The sequence below is a fragment of the Lepidochelys kempii genome, chromosome 1, assembly GCF_965140285.1.
Source record: "Lepidochelys kempii isolate rLepKem1 chromosome 1, rLepKem1.hap1, whole genome shotgun sequence".
Lineage (NCBI taxonomy): Eukaryota > Metazoa > Chordata > Testudines > Cheloniidae > Lepidochelys > Lepidochelys kempii.
Window position 1 is genome coordinate 348,752,268 of NC_136380.1, and position 20,884 is coordinate 348,773,151.

General features: G+C 55.5%; 2 protein-coding genes across 2 annotated transcripts in view; both read right to left on the reverse strand.

The window, feature by feature from the left end:
* SMO (smoothened, frizzled class receptor) overlaps window positions 1–16,020 on the reverse strand; it is a 31,556-nt gene extending 15,536 nt beyond the window's left edge. The window contains exons 1-5 of the mRNA XM_073328947.2: window positions 15,669–16,020; window positions 3,385–3,590; window positions 1,514–1,723; window positions 1,106–1,278; window positions 512–731 (exon numbers count right to left, since the gene is read on the reverse strand). Of these exons, the coding sequence (XP_073185048.1) occupies window positions 512–731; window positions 1,106–1,278; window positions 1,514–1,723; window positions 3,385–3,590; window positions 15,669–16,020 (1,161 nt within the window). The remainder of the gene's footprint in view (window positions 1–511; window positions 732–1,105; window positions 1,279–1,513; window positions 1,724–3,384; window positions 3,591–15,668) is intronic.
* AHCYL2 (adenosylhomocysteinase like 2) overlaps window positions 1–20,884 on the reverse strand; it is a 493,940-nt gene that overhangs the window by 269,081 nt on the left and 203,975 nt on the right. The gene's annotated exons all lie outside the window — the stretch shown is intronic.

Sequence of the window (20,884 nt, forward strand, 5' to 3'; positions counted from 1 at the left end):
GCTGGTGCCCCCTATGGGTCAGTTCGAGCAGCCTGGGTATGGCCTTTGGGAACATAAAATCATAGAATCTCAGGGCTGGAAGGGACCTCAGGACGTCATCTAGTCCAACCCCCTGCTCAAAGCAGGAACAACACCAACTAAACCATCCCAGCCATGGGCTTGGAGATAAGTGGGGCCCCATGCAGTCTATCAGTGCAGGGAAGGCACGAAGTGGGGGGGGGGAGCCAGGAATATGGGGGGCTGGGAAATGCTGACCCTCACCTGGAACACCCAGAGGATGTTCACAGATACAGGGAGCCTACAGGAGGGCCACAGGCAGTGGGGTCAACAAATGGACGAGGAATGAGATGAGACGCTGAGCTGGGATGGTTCTCGCTCACCAATGCAGGGTTAAACTGACCACCCCCAGGGCAGAGTGGGGGGACCTTCCCCCTTCCACTGAGAGGGGAGCATCCCTTAGGGTCCCGAGGGTGGGGTGGGCACAGAGGTCTCCATGCCGGACGCCCCGTACCTGGGCAACGGCCAGGATGGCGACAGTGAGGACGAAGGGGATGGACCAGGTGACCAGGTGGAAGTAGGAGGTCTTGCCTAGCAGGGGTTGGTAGGTGGTGCCCAGTGCTTTGAAAGAGGTGTGCCAGGCGTAGGTCAGCATGACGAACCAGATCACGCCCGACATCAGCGAGTAGTAGACGATGACGAAGATGATCACACAGGAGAGTGTCTCGTTGGAGCTGGGGAGGTGGGACGGGATAGGACTGGAGGTGGGAGGGGGTCTCTCCCCCATTCCCCACTCCACTCTGGCTTGTTCCTGACTGACAGATAGGTGCTAGCCTGGCTCAGCACCCAGAGCGTGCCCATGCCCCCCGATAGAGCACCTTGCAGTCTGCAGGATCCCATCACCTTAAGGGGCTGTGAGCCAAACCCTGATCCTGTATGAGTCAGTGGGAGCTTTGCCCAGAACCCCAGACCTGTCCCCAATCCCACCGGTTCCCTGACCACATCTGCTGGGACTGCTGCCTTTCGCACTGCCCCTCCCATAGTGGGCAAAGGCAGAGAGACGGGGGTGTGGGTGGGTGAGCCTGCCCTGCGGGGCGGAGGTACCTACGTCGGCTCTCCCAGCCGCATGGTGCCGTCGGCTCGGCACACGATCTCACCGCGGGCCCCGTCCATGAACTGCGCCAGCCAGCCGATGCTGCCCACGAAGAAGCAGGCATTGACGTAGAAGAGGATGACGGCCGGGTAACGGTTCGAGTTCTTCCAGTCGGCAACAAATGTGGCCTGGGGCGGGGACAGGAGAGAAGAGCCGGCGGATGGGCCAGGGTCTGTGGCTGTGCATCACCCATTCCTGGCTTTGCTCCGGAGCCCTACTGGTCAGCCCCGCAGCCAAGAGCGGCAAAAGCCCACGCCAGCCACCAGGAGGTGCTCTGAGCCAATGCAGATTTCACTCCTCCCCTCCGCCCCCACAGCCGGGGATCAGCTCCCATCCGGCAGCCCCCCGGCTCGCTCCGCTCACCAGGGTGAAGAAGGTGCAGAAGATGGTGACGGAGCTGAAGGCGGCGATGTAAACGTGCATGTCACGGTGCTCGTGCTCCGTGAAGAGGGGATTCTGGCACTGGATGCCGCAGCCCTCCACGTCCTCGTACCAGCTCTTGGGGTTGTCCGTCTGCACCAGCGGGGCCTCGCAGTGGCCCGAGCTGTTGAACTTTAGGTTCTGCACCTCGTTCTGGGGGTGGGCGGGAACGAGGGGCGGGACCAGAGAAGAAAGGAAAGGGATCGTTAGGGGTTGGAGGGACACTGTCACGAGAGGACGACCCACGCTGAGGGCTGGGAACCAGGACTCCTGAGTTCTTAGTCCAAGACCTGCCACTGACAGCCTGCCTGCCTTTGGGGGAACTGCGTACCCAGCCTGCTCAGATAGGGATTACTCCACACACCCAGGGAGGTGTGACACTGAATCCACTGGGTGAAATCTGGCCTCGCTGAAATCAACGGCAGTTTTGCCATCGATTTTCATGGGACTGGGATTCCAACCCAGAGTCTGTAAAGCCCCTTCCAGCCAAAGTCCTTCTTGGGGGACCCTGCACTAACCCAGCGTGGCGTGGAAGCATTTCAGTTCTCCCAGTGCGAGGACGGGTTCCTCTTCCTTTAGCTCTGCGAGGGGAAGGGACATGGGAGGAGGGCTGGAGAGGGGTCGACCCGGATGCTCTGAAGGGAAGGGGCCAGGGGCAGATAGCGTTCGGAATCTCCCTCCCTCCCCCGGTCAGGGTTAGAAGAAAGCCAGTCTCGCTGCGGTTCTGTACTAGTCACAGGACGCTCGAAAACTGTCTGTCAATAACCCTCATCTTGGTCTCACTGAAGCTGTAAAAATCCCCCCCCCAATATTTCAATTGCCACCAAGTTTTCTAAAACTCTTCCCCTCGCGAAACACACAGGTTGGGTCTAAACCTACGCGACTATGCCTCTAGAGGGAGATTTTGTATTTCCTGTCCTCAGAGCAGGGGCAGGAATACCTGGTATCTCACATTTATACAGCACCTCCTAGGGGACCTCCAAACTACTTTACAAGGATCTCCCAACCACTGCTGAAATGCGGCCTCCTCTGGTGTGGAACAGAGTAGCTCAACAGTGCTGCACAACAGCCCTTTAGGGAGGGAAATCCAGAATAACTTCCCTGAGATTCCAGGGGGGATCTAGCTGTAGACAGGAGATAACTGTCCACTTCGTTTTGATGTCCCGGGCACAAAACAACCCCTCTCGTAGCACAGCGCCCCCTAGTACCATGCAAGGGCATTAATTCAGTCCCAACTCCAAAGGAAGAGCACCCACTCCGCAGCTAACACCGCTTCCTGCAGCACCAGGGTTTTGCTTAAGGGCTTCCCATCCAGATGAATTTAGAGCCTGCGAAAGGGGCTGGACTGACAGCCCTGGAACAAGAGGCCTCTGTCTATCTCCAGAGCAGGCAGAGCAATGTGTTTCAACCCTGCACAGGGAAGGGCAGTTGCTATGCTCCGGTCCGTCCATGGGATCAGAGGAACCGCTGGATGGAATCGGATCGGGGGCCAGAACTGTGGGTGGCCCTCCTGGCTATATAAAACGTCTGATCCTTTGATATTTCTGTGGACAGAGAACTTGCGGTAACTCCGGTGATGTGACCACCTGTCTCCTAGGAATTGAAATGAGACCCACCAACTTGTGGCCATTGAAGAGCCATCAAATGACTCATCGCCACAGCTAACGTTCCCCGCTCTGGCCAGGATCGGCACCCCCCACCCTTGGCTGCATGGAGGGCACTGTTTCTGCGGCCTGGAAGAGGCACGGGGACAGGACAGCCGTGCCATCGGCTGGACACCGGGCGCAACAGCGAGGTGTAAGACGCCTGCTTACCGGGCAGCCCTCGGGAAAGCGGTCTGTGGTGCACTTGAGGAAGTCGGGCCAGCCCCGCTCCCGCTCCACGATGGTGCATGGACCCCGCGTGGCCTGGCACAAGGTCTGGCTGGGCAGCTCCACCTGGCCGTCCTCACACTTGGGCATGTACACGGCGCAGAGCAAGGGCTGAATTGCGTCCCAGCAGCGAGGGGCGTTCCGCAAACCTGGCCGAAGGAAAAAGCAGCGGTGGAAACTCGGCACGGGTGTAGCATGCTGGCTCGGCACCGCCCCCTAGTGGCTGGGCCCACTGACTACAACAGCCAACCATCTACAGCTCAAGGAGTTACTTCATTAGGTCAACCAGGAAAGGCCTGGGTTTCTGATGCTGAAACTCCCAGTTCAATACCCGCGGGCCACCACGGTGTCTGTACATTAGGACATGTAACGGAACCAGTAGGTCTGACATGCTCCATCCAGCGCTAGATAACGGCGCACACAACCGCAGCCCCCTGTCTCCCAGTCACAAAGAACGGGATTTACTTTTGGACCTGCTCTGTTAAATGGTACAGGGAAAAGATCAAACTCCCAGCACGCATGTCCACACAACACTCCTCCGCTCTTCCTCTATCCCCCTTCATCAACGACTAGCTCTCAGGATGGGGTGGGATGGCTGCACACCCTGGCGCTAATAGACCCTCCGTTCCCAGATAGTTCCTGTGTCACAAATCCACCGTATGGCGAGTCCTTTGGCTATTATTTTTAACGTCACGCCGATATGTTGCCTTTTATAGCACCTTTGTGAATGATCTCCACATGCTTCACAAGGCACAGACATAGTGCACCAGTGGAAGGCAGCCACCTCTGGGGTGGAGGAGGACAGCAGTAAGGAGAAGGGCATTTTGGGCTGAGATCACCAGGGTAACCTTCCCTTCTTAGGAAAAGGGCCATGGGATGGTCAGCCCCCCCCCCAGCACAGACAGGGCTTTTGAACTGACACCTCCTGCTAAAGAGCCAGGCCCAGCTGGTTGCGTGGAGCAGGGGCGGCCAAACTGAGTGACTGTCCGAGCCGTGTACGGCAACCTTCAGAAGTTTGAGAGTCGGGGTGCACCTGCTGGGGCTCGGGGCTTCAGCCCTGCTCCGGCTGAAGCCCCGAGCCCCAGCAGTCATGTCCTGTGGGGCTCAAGCCCCTAGGACGCCCCCCCCCCCCCCGCCGCCCTGCTGGGCAGAAGATGGAGATGAGGTGACACATGGGTGGGGTCATGCGCCGCCCCCCCGATTTTTGCCAGGTTCACATGGTGCCACCAGGCACCCTCCCTGCACGGCAGCGGCTGGAGCCGGCGAGCCGGGAGCTGCGGCCATGGGGCGAGGCAGTGGCAAACAGCTGGGAGCTGCTGCTTTTTGCTGTTACCCCTCCCCAGGGAGCTAAAGCAGAGACCCCTCCCTGCAGGTCCCAGCTGTCTGCCACTGCCTCTCCACCCGGCGCTAACCCTGGGAGATGCAGGGACTAGGGGCCGCTGGCGGGGGGCACGCCTGGGTGGGGGTGACTCAAGCTGTTGGGGAGGGGGAACATTTACATTGTGCTCCCCCACTCTCAGCAGGCACCAGTCGTCTCTGGCAGCAGCCCCTAGCCCCACCACGGCGCCGGAGGGCAGAAGCCCCGAGCCTCCCCCACCTGTGGAGAATAGAAGGGACATGGGGGCACTGCAAGCTGCACTTTTACTGTAAAAGAGCCGCAAGAGAGTCACGAGCCCCGGTCTGGCCATGCCTGCCATAGGGGTCTGTTGATCTAGCCATGGAGGAAGACAGGCTAAGCTGACTCTGCTGGGATTTGAACCTACAGCTCCAGGGAGACAGGCAGAGCACTGAGCCGGTTATGATCGAATTCACCCTTCGTTGCCAACGAAAGCCCTCCTTTAAAAAAAAAGCAATAAACGTAGCGAGTGGTCACATGGCTTCTCCTCTAGCCTGGGCCCATGCCTAGGCTGGGAGGGCAGCTTGGCCCCTGAGCGGGGGACGACCCCAGGGCATTCCTCTCCCCAGGAGCAGCTCTTCAATCCTCCGGCTCCCTGTCATCTTGTGTCAGTACCATCTGCCGCACCGGGTCGGCCCACTGGGCCATCGTGTTTGAAATCCATCCTCCCTCAGTGACCAATTACTGAATCTCCCGTGAAAGGCCGAACAAGTCCCCCACCCCGCCGCAGTGATCAGAGAGCTCTTCCCCAGCAGCACTGAGGCAGCGGTGCAGAGCCTGCAGCTGCTTACGTAGTATTTGGCTTCCCGGGTACTTCAGGACACTCGGTATCATCTCCGATCGCAGGGCCGTTCCCTGCTGTCTCAATACCCACTTGCCACCCTCTGATGGGAGCAGCGGGCGTTCACTGCTAGCCTAGGCCACATCTGGGCTGGTGAGGCGGGTGGCAGATTCTGCATCTCCTTCCCGGTCTCTTGAGCTCGGTGATTGATGCCCTGAACCTCCCAACCAGCTCCGGGGGCCAGGCTGCTGAGTCATCGAGGGCAGCCCCTGCAGGGACATGTCTCCTCCTGCCGCGGGTTCGGTAACGAGTGGCCTGCTTGCAAACAGGCCCTGTGATCATCCCGGGTCCGCAACCCTCCTGCTAACGGGGCTTTTTGAGATCAATAAGTGAGCGGTTTGCACAGACACCGGCAAAGCATCATCGACATGAGCTCGCTGCAAAAGCACAGGGGGGTACGTTTAATACCAAAGTATCCACAACAGTTCGACATCTAAACACATGTTCCCTCAGCAGCTTCTTCTCTTTGCCTGGCCTCTCTGCAACTTTAATTAGCAGCGTCTTCCCCTTCTCTCTCTGTAGTGAAGTATTGTTCCTTATGGAGAAGGCAGTCTGGCCTAATGCTTAGAGCCCTGGTGCAGGAGTCATGACTAAGGCTCCGTGTTTGTCACCGGGGTCACAGAAGCCGCAGCAGGAGTTTGGGTGTGGGGGGCTCAGGGCTGGGGTGCAGGGTGATGCTTAGGATTGGAGAAGCTCCCCAGAAGGGTGACAGGAACTCCCCTCCCTCAGCACCTAGCTCCACGAGCTGCCCCCGCAGCTCCCATTGGCCGTGGTTCCCAGCCAATGGGAGCTGCAGAGCCAGGGCTTGGGGCAGCGTGGAGGCAGCACGTGGAACTAGAAGCTGGGGGTCCCTACTTCCCCGGAGATGGGTAGGGAGCCTGCTCCAGCCCACCAACTCCCCCCTTCCCAGCACCCGCAGCGCCCCCCAAGGCCGCAAGCCCCCCTCAGCACCCACGATGCCCCCCTGGGCTGCAACTCCCCCCCCGCCCCGAGTGCCCATGATGCCCCCGGCCTGCGACTCCCTCCCCAGCACCCACAGCGCCACCCAGGCGGCCCTCCCCCCCCAAGTTTTAGTCAAGGGGTATATAGTACAAGTCATGGACAGGTCACGGGCCGTGAATTTTTGTTTACTGCCCGTGACCTGTCCATGCCTTTTACTGAAAATACCCGCGACTAAAATGTAGCCTTAGTCACGAGTCCTGGGTTCGCGTCCCAGCTCCGTCATTGACGCACCGTGTGAACTCATTTAGACCAGTGGTTCTCAATTAGGGATGCATATCCACCAACTCCTCTCGATATTGGCCTCGTTTTACAGCAGGCTACATAAAAAGCAGCAGCGAAGACAGTACAAACTCAAATTTCATACAGACAAGGACTTGTTTATACGGCTGTATACACTGACATGTGAGTACAGTATTTATAGTCCCATTGATTTATTTGATAAGTGTAGGGCAGAAAGGGAGACAGTCCGTACATTTTCGGTAATAGTGGCTGTGACTCTTTTGTATTTTTAGGTCTGAATTTGTGAGCAAGTCGTTTTTAAGTGAGGAGAAACTTGGGGGTACGCAAGACAAATCGGACTCCTGAAAGGGGACAGTCATTGGGAAAGTGGAGAACCCCTGATTTAGACCTCTTGGTTTCTCCACTCCCTCCTACACAAAGTGGGGATAATACTGCCACCCCTCCGAGATAAGGGGTAGCACCACACCTTGGGAGCTCATTCAGTCCATAGCCTCCCTGCTGCGACTGCAACCAGCCTAGTTAGCGAGTGCCAGGGGTGACACTGGTTTGCCCTGTGGACACCTGTTCACGAAGAACATATTGCAGTTATTTCACTCAGGCCACTAAACTGCCATCCCTGTGAGGACAGCAGCCCCCTGAGCCAGCCAGTCCTCCAGAAATAGAGATCTTTGAAAGACACCACACACCGTTCATCCATGGAACTCACTGCTTCAGGACAGAGACAAATAGCAAGATTCAAAATAACAATGAGACATGCATCTCACCGAACAAAAAGTCATTAAGGCACCATTAACACTTTAACCATGTCACACTAGCAAAGCCCTTACTTAAGAGAACTCTCGAGTTGAGAATTTAAACGTAAATTAGGCAATTCTAAGTTGAAGGGATATGACCCGGTCAAATTTCACCCAAAGCGTATAGGCTTTGTAAAAAGCCAACCGCAATCTCAAATGCTAAAGTTAATAAGTATTTTTTATTAAATGTAAAAATAAAATAAAATAGAGACCACCTACGAGCACGGTGTTACTTTCAGCATTTGCAAAGTAACACCGTGGCACCATGCTAGCACCCCAGAGCTTGGAAGTGGGGAGAAAGGGGGAGGTGGAAGTGAAATGGACGTGAGCAGCTGGCATAAGAGAAGCAAATTAAAATGTTAAGTCATTTCCATGTTCCTTGTCTCACCTGCCGTTAGTAGAATAGGAACGGCCATTTGTTCATTACAAACATTTGGATTTTTACCCTGACCAGCATTTCAGCGTCAGTTTTAACTCCACCTTTGCTGCTCCTGCCAATGTTGGTACACGGTACATACCCGACACGGCCCTGGTGTCCTCACCCATCCCCCTCTCACAGGTCTGAGTCCTTCCCAGACCCTGCTCGCTTCTGAATATGGATCAGAGACTCCCTCACAACTTCACCCAGCAGCTTATACAAGCAGAAACCCCCCCAACCATCTCGCCGTGGGCCTGGAAGGTCCGTGGATTATATCACCATGTGATGAGATGGGGCTATATTCATGCATATTGGCATGGAAGCAGAGTTAATTCCTGGAGAAGCGAGCATTTCCTGTCTGTATGTGGTGGTTGATAGGGGACATATGGGTCTATGTACTTGAAAGTTATGCATGAAAAGAGTGTGTTGGGGGAGGGGTGGGGGGCCTGTCTCTGGCTACTTCAAGAGAGTGGATGGTTACAGGACAGCAGCATGGGGGCAGAGGTAAAGTTAATCTGGGAACTACAACTTCATGAACACTGCTGGCTCTGCATCCCACTAGATTTAGATTAAGGTCCCCTTGCACTTCTAAGGATTACAAAATCTTTTGCATGAAGTCCCTGGTGTCGTTTCAGAGCAAGCAGAGCTTTTAAGGGGTCTGGGTTTCATGTGTATTTCGCGAGCGCGGTTTCTGAGCTCAGAAAGAAGCTGCTGTGTGAGACACAGACAGTCTTGTCCGTGCAAGCAGGCAGAAGGCTGTACAATGGCTGCGGAGCATGCCTGCATCTGGCTGATTAACAGCCAGCGTGAACGAGCCCTGATGGGTGCTGGCCTCATGGACTCGTACACCAGAACCAGCTTTGGCAGAAGGTTTGGACATGGAGATGGAGGCTGCCTGGTGACTCGCGCAGGAGAGGGAGGAGATCCAAGGGGGAGAGGCCTGGAAGAAGGTGGGAAGAGAGATGGGCGGACAGGAGCTGAGAACAGGGACGGAGGGAGGAGAGGGTGTTGCCGCGTGGGGACTCGGAGGGGAGGCAGCCGCTGAGGCAGACGGCAAAGTGAACATAGAGGACGAGGGGTGCGGCTCACGGGATGGGAGTGGAGGAGGTATCCAGGCTGGGCGCAGGGAGCTTTTCGGCAGCAACTGGGTGCGGAGGCAGAGGGGAAGGTTTAGAGGAAAGTTCAGATCAGGCGTCCTACCTGAAATGTGACAGGGGGACCTCCTGGAAGGGGATGAGAGGTGAGCGTGAGCACAGACTGGGATGGGAAGCCGCTTATTTGGGGCCGAACTGCTGAATCCTGCTGTTCGAACAAGAATGATCTGAGGTCTGGGAAACCGGCCTTACAGCGACAGGTTAGAGAAGCTCAGTCTATTTAATTCATCCAAGAGAAGGCGAAGAGGTGACCACGAGGATGGTAGGGGGAGGAGATTTGCTAGCAGAGGGCTCGGCTAGACGGCCTTGATTCTGCAGCCTGCATTAACCATGCACCGGCCACAGAAACGCTTAGGCTCTTCTATTTACTGTCTGTGCTGAATGAGACAAACACACTCGAGAGCTCATCTCTCAGACACAGAAAGCTGCTCTCCTCTCTCACTCCTAGCAACAAGCAGACCACGCATTCTCTGCGGAAAGGGGAGTCTGGTCCAATGGTCAGACTATGGACCTGGGTGCCAGGACTCCTGGGATCTAGCCCCACCTCGAGGAGCGGACCTGGTTCCACTCCCAGCTTTGCCATGGATTCTCTGTGTGACACGCTGCCCCTCACATCACCTGCCCAACAGGGATAACACTTCCCTAGCTCACCGACGTGCCTGTAACACGGGATGAGATCCTCAGTCGGAAGTCACTAGAGCAGGCCCAAGCCTTATATACACCAACGTCCGATATTGATCCTGGGGAGCGGGGTTCATCTTATAGGCTGGCCACTGGGCTGCCTCCATGCTGGAGAGATCCTTTACCCTCTCTGCATTCACTCCAGCTTTCCCGCTCCTGCTCTGTTGCACAAGCTCTGGTCACAAGGCTGGGGGCACAGCCGGGGCACCCCACTAGCTCCAAGAGGAAAGAAAAAGGCAGCTCCCGGGCCACCCTGGGAAAGAGCACGTCTTCCCTCCAAGTACGGGGAGCTTTTTAGTATAATGTATGCCTGGAGTAGGAGCCCTCTGGAGAATGCCCCGGTGCACCGAGCCACCCCTTACTTCATCCGCCAGCCCAACACGCTCTGTGCGAGCCGGGGAATGCAGGGGCCCCAGCACCCCTTTGCTTCCCAACAGGGGCTCCTTTCCTCCCTCCACACAGGCTCAGAAGAGAGGACAGGGGGAACCTTCCCCTCCCAGTGGGCACCGAGGGCTGGGGAAGGGATCCTAGAACCGTTGCCAGCCAGGAGGCAGGGCTGGCTCCTTTCCAGGCAGTTGCGAATGCACCGTTTGCCTGCGCCTGTTGGAATCTGTGTCAGCTGATGCCGTAGGCCCCAATCTGCTGCAGCTGACTGACCCCTCCACAGAACGTCACAGTCCCTAGAGGATATCAAGCCTCTGAGAAAGGCTGGCATTGCTGGAAGGAGTTTTCTGTGGCAACCCCATGCAAGGTTTTCCAAAGGGCTCAGCACTGGTCTCTACGGGAGCTGAGTTAGGCCAACGTGGAGGGTTTTTGAAAAGCCCAACCCGACAGCTTCTTCAAGAAGCGCAAGCTGCAGAAAACCCTGCTGCCCGCAAAGGAGTCATGAAGTCGGCTAAGGAGACTCACCCCCACTGCCCCAGTGACCAAGCTCCGGCCAACGAAACCTTTAATGCTTTTTGACAGGTTTCAGAGGAGCAGCCGTGTTAGTCTGAAGTGAGCTGTAGCCCACGAAAGCTTATGCTCAGATAAATTTGTTAGTCTCTAAGGTGCCACAAGTCCTCCTGTTCTTTTTTTAATGCTTTTTGTATTTAGAGATTTAAAAAAAAAAAAATCAAATTAAGCCTATTCCCTACTTTGCATTGAAACCTAAAGACAAGTTAGAGGGGGATCCAAACAGGGCTGGGAGCGGAATGGGTCTTGCTACTTCACTAGCATCTGCAGATCACAGCAGCAAAGGAAAAAAAAAATGACCGGGGCTGTCAATGCTTCAGGCCACGAATTGAGGGAATCAGGTATAAATGTCTTCCTGTGATACAGTGTTGCTCTATAGTCACAGAGTTCAAGGCCCGAAGGGGCCATTAGATCAGCCTGCCCTCCTGTGTAACTCAGGCCACAACATTTCCCCCGATTTCCCCTGGGCTGAGCCAATCACTTGCATTTGACTTAAGCGTATCTTCCCGACAGGCCTCCCTCCAGGTCTGATCTGAAGACAGCAAGAGCTGGCGAATTCACCATTTGTTAAAGACGACGTTAGGACCCCGTATTTCCTCCCCACGGATGCCGTCATACACTGTCATCAAGTCACCTCTTGGGCTTCTTTTGGAGAAGGTAAACAGACGGAGCTCTTTTGGTCCCTCATTGTGAGGCATTTTCAACATTTCTGCGGCTCTTCCCTGCACCCGCTGCAATTTTTCAACGTTCTTTTTCAAACGCGGAGGCTAGGCCTGGACAAGGTATTCCAGTATTTTGCCACTGACACAGGTAAAATCACCTCCTTTCTCCTATTCCCCACCCACCCCGTTTACACATTCCAGGACCACGTTGGCCCTTTTGCAACAGGATGGCACTGGGAGCTCATTTTGAGTAGCTTGCCCACTTCCACAGTCATTGCTTTCCAGGATGCAGTCCCCCACACTGTGGCAATGTCCCATGTTCTCTGTTTCTAGGTGTAGAACTTTGCATTGGTCTGTATCAAAACACATATACAGAGGCAGGTTCTCATGCTGCATCCATCACCATGGTATCGGAGCACCAGGAATACATTGTGTGGTCCTTTTCGGCTTCCTCTAGAGCACATGGCATGCCAGACGAACCACTGGTTGACTAAGATATGGGCACCTCTACCTTCCTAGAGCTATAACTCTCCCCCCGCCTCCCCGATATCATCCTCGTGTTGAGGGATAGCTGACGACAGCTCTAACAACTCAGACGAATTTGGGATACAGAGTCCAGTGGGCACATCTAAAGGAGAGTTCAATCACACGCCAGCCCAGAATCACAGAACCCTAGGGTTAGACGGGACCGCAAGGGTCATCTGCTCTAACCCTCTGCCAAGAGGCAAGATAAACCACCCAAGACAGATGACAGGTTTCAGAGTAACAGCCGTGTTAGTCTGTATTCGCAAAAAGAAAAGGAGCACTTGTGGCACCTTAGAGACTAACCCATTTATTTGAGCATAAGCTTTCGTGAGCTACAGCTCACTTCATCGAGTGAGCTGTAGTTCACGAAAGCTTATGCTTAAATAAATTGGTTAGTCTCTAAGGTGCCACAAGTCCTCCTTTTCTTTTTGCCAAGACAGATGGCGACCCGGTCTCTTTTCGAAAACCTCCAGTGAAAGAGATTCCCCGACCTCCCTAGGCGCCTGTTCCATGGTCCGGCTGGTCTTACAGTTAGCAAGATTTAATCTAAATCTGATTCCTGGTAGCTTTGTCTACAGGCACATGGTCCAAAAAGGAGACTATGCTAATAACAACAGTGCAACGTGAGTTCAGGCAGAGACAATATTCGCCACGTATGACCCTCATACACTGCAAGCCAGTTGGTGCTGTTGGTTTCCTCCATCTAGGATACATGGACCTCTTCCGTCTTTAACAAGGAGGTGCATCCTATGGACACTGCTTGCCCCGCGTCCAGTGCCTGGTCCTGTTGCATGCAGGGCTCTGTAGTTTCAATAGTATGCACATAGATACAAAAGATGTGGCCAGTTTCAGTGCGCTCCAGCTAATGCAAATTAGATTTGGTGCATGGGATCCTAGCAGATTGCTCGTGCAAGTGTCGGATGGGGAAAGGTTGGCTGCCCCCACGCCTCAGGGTGTGCTGATGAATGCTCGGAACAAAAGGGGCGCCCCAGACCACCGGGGCAGCAAAAGCTCATTTCGTTTGGTGTGCCCTGATCTTATCACGGTGAAACCCGCCAGACGCACTCGGGGAGTGAAGTTCTCCATTCAGCCACCCCCCCGGGCACAGCCACAGCAACAGCACCGTTCACAGCCCCAAACTAGTACGTCTGACTCCTGACACCCGCCCCAGGAGGCTTTCACGGCCCACGCTCTTGGGAGTTCTAACGAGGGGGCCAACCCTGGTTTTGTTTCCTAGGAGTTAGGCTGAGACTACCATCTCATCGCAGGTGGTGACTTACAGCTCCTCCTGACACAGGCCGGGTCAGAACGGGCATACTAGAGATCAAGGAAAGAGACAACGGCTCATTACCAGTCTCCTAAGCCAGTGACTCTCACCCTTTCCAGATGACTGTCCCCCTTTCAGGAGTCTGATTTGTCTTGCGCACGCTTGCTTCCACCTCACTTAAAAACAACCTGGCTACAAAATCAGACAAAAATACAAGGGTCCCAGCACACTATTACTGACAAATTGCTGACTTTCTCATTGACCACATAACTACAATAAATCAATTGGACTGTAAATACTGTACTTGCATGTTCGTGTCTACTATATAGAGCAGTCTAAACCAGTCATTGTCTGTATGAAATTTTAGTTGGTACTGACTTCACTAGTGCTTTTGATGCTGCCTGATGTAAAGCTAGGCCAATATCTAGATAAGTCAATGTAACCCCTGGAAGACCTTTGCGTACCCCAAGGGGTACGTGTCCCGCTGGTTGAGAACCACTGTCCTAAGCCACCCAATTCCCCCAGCTCCCTCATTTGCACCTGACCAATTCCCTCCCCATCTTTCCACCCTCAGCCTCCAGGGCAGGGCCTTGGAGCGGAGCCCCTGGAGCAGCTCCGGAGCAGTGGAGCTGCAGGTTTTTGGCTGGAGCTGGAGTGGAGCCGGAGCCCAGCTCCAAAGCCCTGCTCCAGGGACAGCGGCCTTCGGAGGGTTCCCCCTCTGGGGCTGGGAATCAGCTGCTGCGATCAGGATTCATTGAAGCCCCGGAGAAGAGGCTCTATGGAATTGCCCCTGGTAACCGCCGGCTCCTACCTGTTTAGATTACAGACAACAATGGAAGGCTGGTCCTGGCCCTCCTGGCTGCATGGAAGAGCAACAGATTTACTGGGGAGAAGTAAAGCAACCCCCCGTTCTGCCTGCGGATCAGCTGTGAAACTGCCCAGTCCTGAGGGCAGGCAAGCCGCAGGAAAACACCCAGACCCTGGCTGGAGAGCGTAAAGAACCAACTTTCCCCTTTGCACTTCCAAGTGCAGACCTGCTCAGGGAAGCCACCAGTGGGAATTACCAGTTGCTTTCCTGGCCACCTCTGCACATCCGAGCGCCGCACCCAGCATGCCATCCGCGGTCCCACATAGCTGGGCACCGTATGAACCTAGGGTCACCGTAGGGATGGTGTGACGACACATTGCACGCTGTCGGTGGGGCCTGAACCCTGGACCATCAGTACCAAAAGTACAGACCGGTGGCTCTTGAGCTAAAGGAATCCCTCTGCCAGCTGGCAGCAGTAGAAGGCTCTTACCACTAAGGTAGGCCCAGCCACTTTAAGCTGGTGCATTACAGCCAAGGGAATAAAGGGAGCCCAGGATGCATCTGTAAGAACTACACTCTCCTGTGACCTGCCCCCCAATTCCCCAAGCCCCCCGTGAGCTTGGCTTCTTCTCTCCCCATTGCCACCTGCGCTCACCCAAACACTGCCCAAGTGATCTACCCCTGTATGGTGTGCCCTGAAATACCCCCTCCATTTGGACCCAATGGCCCCGTAACACCCTGTATGGCCTGTCCCCATGCTCCTCCAGGCTCCCTTGTCCTTTGCCCTCCCTGCACTTCCCCCCAATACCTCCTGCATTTGCCCCCAGCACCCCATGATGTGCCCCTTCCTCCAATGCCCCCTGCGGGACATGCACCCTCCTCCCAGTGTCCTCTTCCTCCTGCATTTCCCCTCGGCCTCCCCTGATGTGCTCCTTCCCCCCATGTTCTCATCATGATCTGCCCCCTCTTGCTGCATTTGCGCCCCAGTCCTACATGATATCTCCCCTCCCCCAAGCCTCCTGCATGACCTCCCCCTCCATTTGCCCCCAGCCCTTCCCCCATGCCCTGCCCCTTCCCACAGTGCTCCCTACATGACCTGCCTGCTTCCCCTGAATTTGCCCCCATGCATTTGGCCCCCGTCCCCATTACCTACTCCCCTGCATTGGCCCCCAGACCCCTATGTCCTGCCCCCTCCCCCTGCGTTAACCCCCAGCTCCCCATGCCCTGCCCGTTCCCCCTGCATTGCCCCCCCATACCAGGCCCCCTCACCCTGCTTTGGCCCCCAGGCCTCATGCTCTGCCCCCCCGCATTGGCCCTCGGCCCCCTATGCCCTGCCCCTGCATTGGCCCCCCATATCCTATCCCCCTGCACTAGCCCCCAGCCCCCCATGCTCTGCCCCCCCTGCATTAACCCTCAGCCACCTATGCCCTGCCCCTGCCTCCCCCGGCCCCCCAGCCATTAGCTCCCAGCCCCCCGCCCTCGTACCGGACCAGAGCAGCAGCTTGTCGTGCGCCTCCTCCTGGGAGCCCGAGTCGGCGGCCAGCAGCGTGGAGGTGGCGGCGTAGGGCAGCGCCGAGCCCAGGCAGACGCTGGCGCGGAGGCGCTCGCAGGGCGCCGCTCGCTTGCAGCGGTCCCGGGCGGCCGAGGCGTTGAGCTGCGCCCCGCGGCAGGCGGGCGGCCCCGGGCCCAGGCCCAGCAGCAGCAGCAGCAGCCCCCAGAGCAGGGGGCCCCGGCCCCAGCCCGCCGGGGCCATCGCCGGCCCCCCGCGCCCCCCCTCGCCCTCCCTAGGGCGAGCCGGGCCCCGGGGCCGCGGGCCACTCTGCAAACTCCCAGCCATCTTGGCCAGCCTCGCCCCGCGGCCCCCCCGCGCCCAGGATCATCCTAGCGCCCCCCCTCCCCCCAGTATCCACCCCTCAACCTGCCCCCTTCGCTCCCGCAGCCCCGGGGGGCATTCCCGGGGCAGGCTGCCCTGCCCCCAGCACCGAGCTCCCCAAAATGTCCCGCGGGAGGGAGGGACGGGCCTTGAAAACGCGGCTCCCCCCCCCCTTCCCAGCCCCCGATCCTTGCGCGCACAACCCAAAAAGTTTGCAAGGGAAAAGAGGAAAGTTGGAAAACAGGCCACCCCCCCCCCCCCCCCGCCGCGGAATCCTCCACCTCCCCCTGCTAGAAACTTGTCTTGCGCCTTCCCCTTCCCTGCCTCCTTTGTTGTCCTTGCTCCTTTCTCAGGAATGCACAGGCTGGAGGGAGCCAAAAAGGGCGAGAGGGAGCGAGGGAGCGGGGCCCTCCCCCTGCTCCGCACGGAGAGCGGCCAGGAGAAACGTGGGGAGCAGAAAGGAAGCCCCTCGCCTGGCTGCCTAGCAGCGGGGAGCTGTCTGCAAGTAAGGGGGAGGCAGCCCCCACCCCCAAATCGGGGGCCGGTCAGCCGGCAGCACCGCCCGGGAGAAGAGAGCTCCCCTGGGGCTCGAGCTTTTATGGCACATTTTGGGCAGGACAAAGGGACCGCACGGTGCCCCGGAGCAGGGGGGAAGTGTGTGGGGACGCGCGTGTCTTAGTCCAACTCCAGGTTGTTCCACTTCCAGGCGCTGCCCTTCGGCATCGGAGCCCGATCCCGCTCGCTGCCCTCTGCAAGGGAAGCCAGGTTCGTAGGATCCTAGCCCCCGAGGGTTGGAAGAGACCGCAGGAGGTCCTCGAGTCCCCTTCTGGAAGCGCCCTGCTTTTGAAAAGGACTCGCACCCCCGATTTGTCAAACGCGGCTGGGAGCCACAACCTCCGTCTGAATCCGCCCCCCCCCTTCAAAGCCTTTGTCCGCAGACCCTGGTTTGGATCGCAGAATCCAGACCCCCCCTGGGCAGTGGTTTTCAAGCAGGGGGAGGGGCGGGTCTGTGAGCCCCTTGGGGGTCCACAGACTGTGTCTAAGATTTCCAAAGGGGTCCGCTCCTCCATTTGAAAATGTTTGGGGGTCCGCCCATGAAAAAAGGTTGAAAACCCCGGCTCTAGGGCAATGGCTCTCCACCTTTCCAGGCTCCTGTACCCCTTTCAGGAGTCTCATTGGTCTCGTGTACCCCCAAGTTTCTCCTCACTTAAAAACGACTTGCTCACAAAATCACATAAAAACACAAGTGTCACAAAAAGAACAGGAGGAGTTGTGGCACCTTGGAGACTAACCCATTTATTAGAGCCTAAGCTTTCCTGAGCTACAGCTCACTTCATCGGATGCGGTAGCTCAGGAAAGCTTAGGCTCAAATAAATGGGGTAGTCTCCAAGGTGCCACAACTCCTCCTGTTCTTTTTGCAGATACAGACTCACACGGCTGCTACTCTGAAAAGTGTCACGGTCACACTAGTACTGAAAAGCATGCGGACTTCCTCATTTTTACCATATAATTATAAATCAATTGGAATATAAATATTGTACTCACACTTCAGTGTATCCTAGATACAGCCCTCTAAACAAGACATTGTATGAAATTTTAGTTTGTACTGACTTCACTAGTGCTATTTACATAACCTGTTGGAAAACTAGGCCAAGATCTAGATGAGTTGAGTACCCCCCGGAAGACCCCTGCGTGCCACCAGGGATATGTCGACCCCTGGTAGAGAACCACTGACCTAGGGCAGTAGTTTGGGGCTGCTAATGCCCCTCCCCCATCAACCTAAGGTTTTTGGAAGTTCCCCGTTTCTGGCCCAGATCTGTAATCATTCGTTTTCAGTAAATCCTTTCAGTGGATTTTGTATCACTCCAGAACATATTTAAATATATATTACACATTAATGATATATATTATTATTTAGCTATTGCTCACCTATAGAAGAGCTACGTATTAGCTCATTTCATGGAATATCAGGGTTGGAAGGGACCTCAAGAGGTCATCTAGTCCAACCCCTTGGGGCAGGACCACCAATCCCCAATTTTTGCCTCGGATCCCTAAATTGAAATCACAACCCTGGGTTTAGCAGGCCACTGCCCAAACCACTGAGCTACCCCTCCCCCCTGTAGATTCTCCAAGCCACTTTTAAGCCCCATTGTGTAGATCCTGGACAAACTAAACATAAAAAACCAACAGTCCCTTTGCAGCTGAATTTACAATCTGTATTTTCCCCGCTGGTTCCAGGCCTGTCTTTGCCCCGGTGTTTGTTCTACATACCCACCAGTGCCCTCCCCGTGGTGCAGACCCACTTGTGGTGGCACTCACGTTTGAAGACGGCACGGATGTTTTTACCACTGGCTCCAATTCAGAGCAACTGTCAACAACGTGGGGATAAAAACACCAGCAGGGCCCGGTCCCCGCTAGTTCCCCCGGGGGGCTGCCTGGGGAACACTATTCATGGATAGGGTAGATAAATAGCAGGGTCTTCAGCAACCCAGCTGCTGCAAAACTTAGCGGTGGGGGGAGGGAGGCTGGACCCAAATGCACCACCCCTGAAACAAGCCTGTGACCTCAGCTGCATGCTGGCGCTCCAACCACCTGCTAACCTGCAATGCCAGGCAGCGAGCTGCCTGCAAATTCCCCATCAGCATGGCGACTGGGAAGTGGGTCCCAGCCAGCATCAGAGAGCAGTCTACTGGCCCAGTCCCAGACAGCGCTCCCCTTTCAAGTTGACTTTTAGGACAGTGAGTGTACATCTGTATGAAGAGAGGCAGCACGGGTCTAATAATTAGGATGGGGGAATGGTGCCAGATCACCTGGGCACCCCATTTAAACCACCCCACCTCAATTTCCCCCTCCGTAAAATGGAGATAATATGCATGCTGGTAAAGAGCTTTGAGCATCTTACATAACAGATATGAGCACAAAGTTATGGTGAGCCCCTTTGTGCTAGTGGGGGAGGCTGCTGGGATTCAACAGCTGGGGTTCTAAGGTCAAGCCCCCCCAAAATTAAGCCCATTCAGTGTTTTGTATTTAAATATACAGACACAGCTGCTTAAATAATCTTAGGTTCTTAACCTCGCAAACGTATTGCTTTAACCCAAAACCACCCTAGGAAAGAAGGAGGATGTGTGGTGCTAACCTGTCCAAGGTTTTAGGGACTTTTTAAAACCAAGGAATTTCAGCTTAGGTACTGCCCAGCTAAGGGTGAGAACGTGGCCCCCTCACAGATACTACTTCGTATCTGAGAATTTCGATGATCTGCTTTTAAAGTAGTAAAGAGATTCTCAGGGAAAGATCCAGGGGGTGCTGGAAAAGGCCATGGACTGGGACTTGGGCTCTATTCCTGGCTCAAGCACCAACTTCCTGTGTGACCTTCACTTTGCTTCCATCTTGTCTGTTTAGACGGTGAAGCCAGCTCTCCACTCCAGCCTTACGTCGCTCTAACTACGTCACTCAGGGGGGTGAAAAATCCACGCCCCGGCAGGATGTAATTTACTGACCTAACCCCCGCTGGAAACAGCAAAAGGAGAACTTCTCCCATCAACATAGCAACTATCGATGGGGGCTGGATCACTTGGTGATTCCCTGTTCTGTTCATTCCCCCTGGGGCACCTGGCACTGGCCTCGGGCAGAAGACAGGACACTGGGCTAGATGGACCTTTGGCCTGACCCCACATGGCCGTTCTTACGTTCTCTGGCGGAGATGGATTAACTACGCTGACAGGAGAGCTTCTCCCATCGGCCTAGGAGCATCTCTGCTTAAGCGCTACGGGGCCTAGCCGCATTGATGCGGCTGCGCCGATGCCGCATTTTAAGCGTAGACCTGCCCTAAGTGTGACGCGAGCAGACCAGGTGTCAGCTCGTGCCAAGGCCCCGGGGCCTCCATGGAACACTGGCAGACGTAGGGCTGGAAACCAGTCTGGCTCACGTGTGCTTACATGCTGGTAGAACAGAGGTTACGTTTAGAAGAATGTGATTAGTCTTTATGGAACGCCTGTCGGACGCTGCATGTAGCGATCTCACTTGTAAGCTGTAGCCCACGTTATAAGGGGTTTGCCTTGTAAACCTCTGCAACTCACCCTGCAGGAAAGACGCATTAACTCATGTAAGATGCTGGCTTCCTACAAAAGGTGTTAGTCCTGCCCCCCAAGAAGGCCCATTGAAACCAAACGAACCACTGTGACTCATCAATGAACAAAGATTTTAATTGCATTCCTCCCTGCCCCCCCCACCCCCCGCTCCCATGAAGAAGAAACCACCATGTGAATTCATCCCAGCAGCTCAAACTCTGGGAGGAAGGGAATAAAAATCGCCAAGAAGAAACTGGGGCTACATCCACACTAGAGAGCTTACAGAGGCACCTCTATAATACTCTCAAGCAGCCGCTTTATGCCAACGGGAGAGAGCTCTTCCACCGACATAATCAAAGCACCCCCAACGAGCAGTGCTGGCGGGAGAAGCTCTCCCGTCGACACAGCGGCGTGGACACAACCACGTGTGCTGGCAAAACTTATGTCGCTCAGGGTGGGGTTTTTTCATACCCTTGAGGGACGTAAGTTTTGCCCTCGTAAGTGGTAATGTAGACTGGGTCTCTGTGCTGCTTGGACTTCAGAAAGGGCAAGATTTCTAAGCAGAAGCAAGGGATCCCCAGCTGCTTGGCCTGGGTTAGCCCTAGAGGACATGTAGAGCTTGCATATTACAGCAGCTTCTAGTACCTTTGAGTCACTCCAAGCAGCTTGACAAACTCTTTGGGAGTGGAACAGGGTCTTACTGTGCGTTCATACAGCTCCTAGCACAATGGGGCTCTGAGCACAGTTGGCCTCTCCAGGCA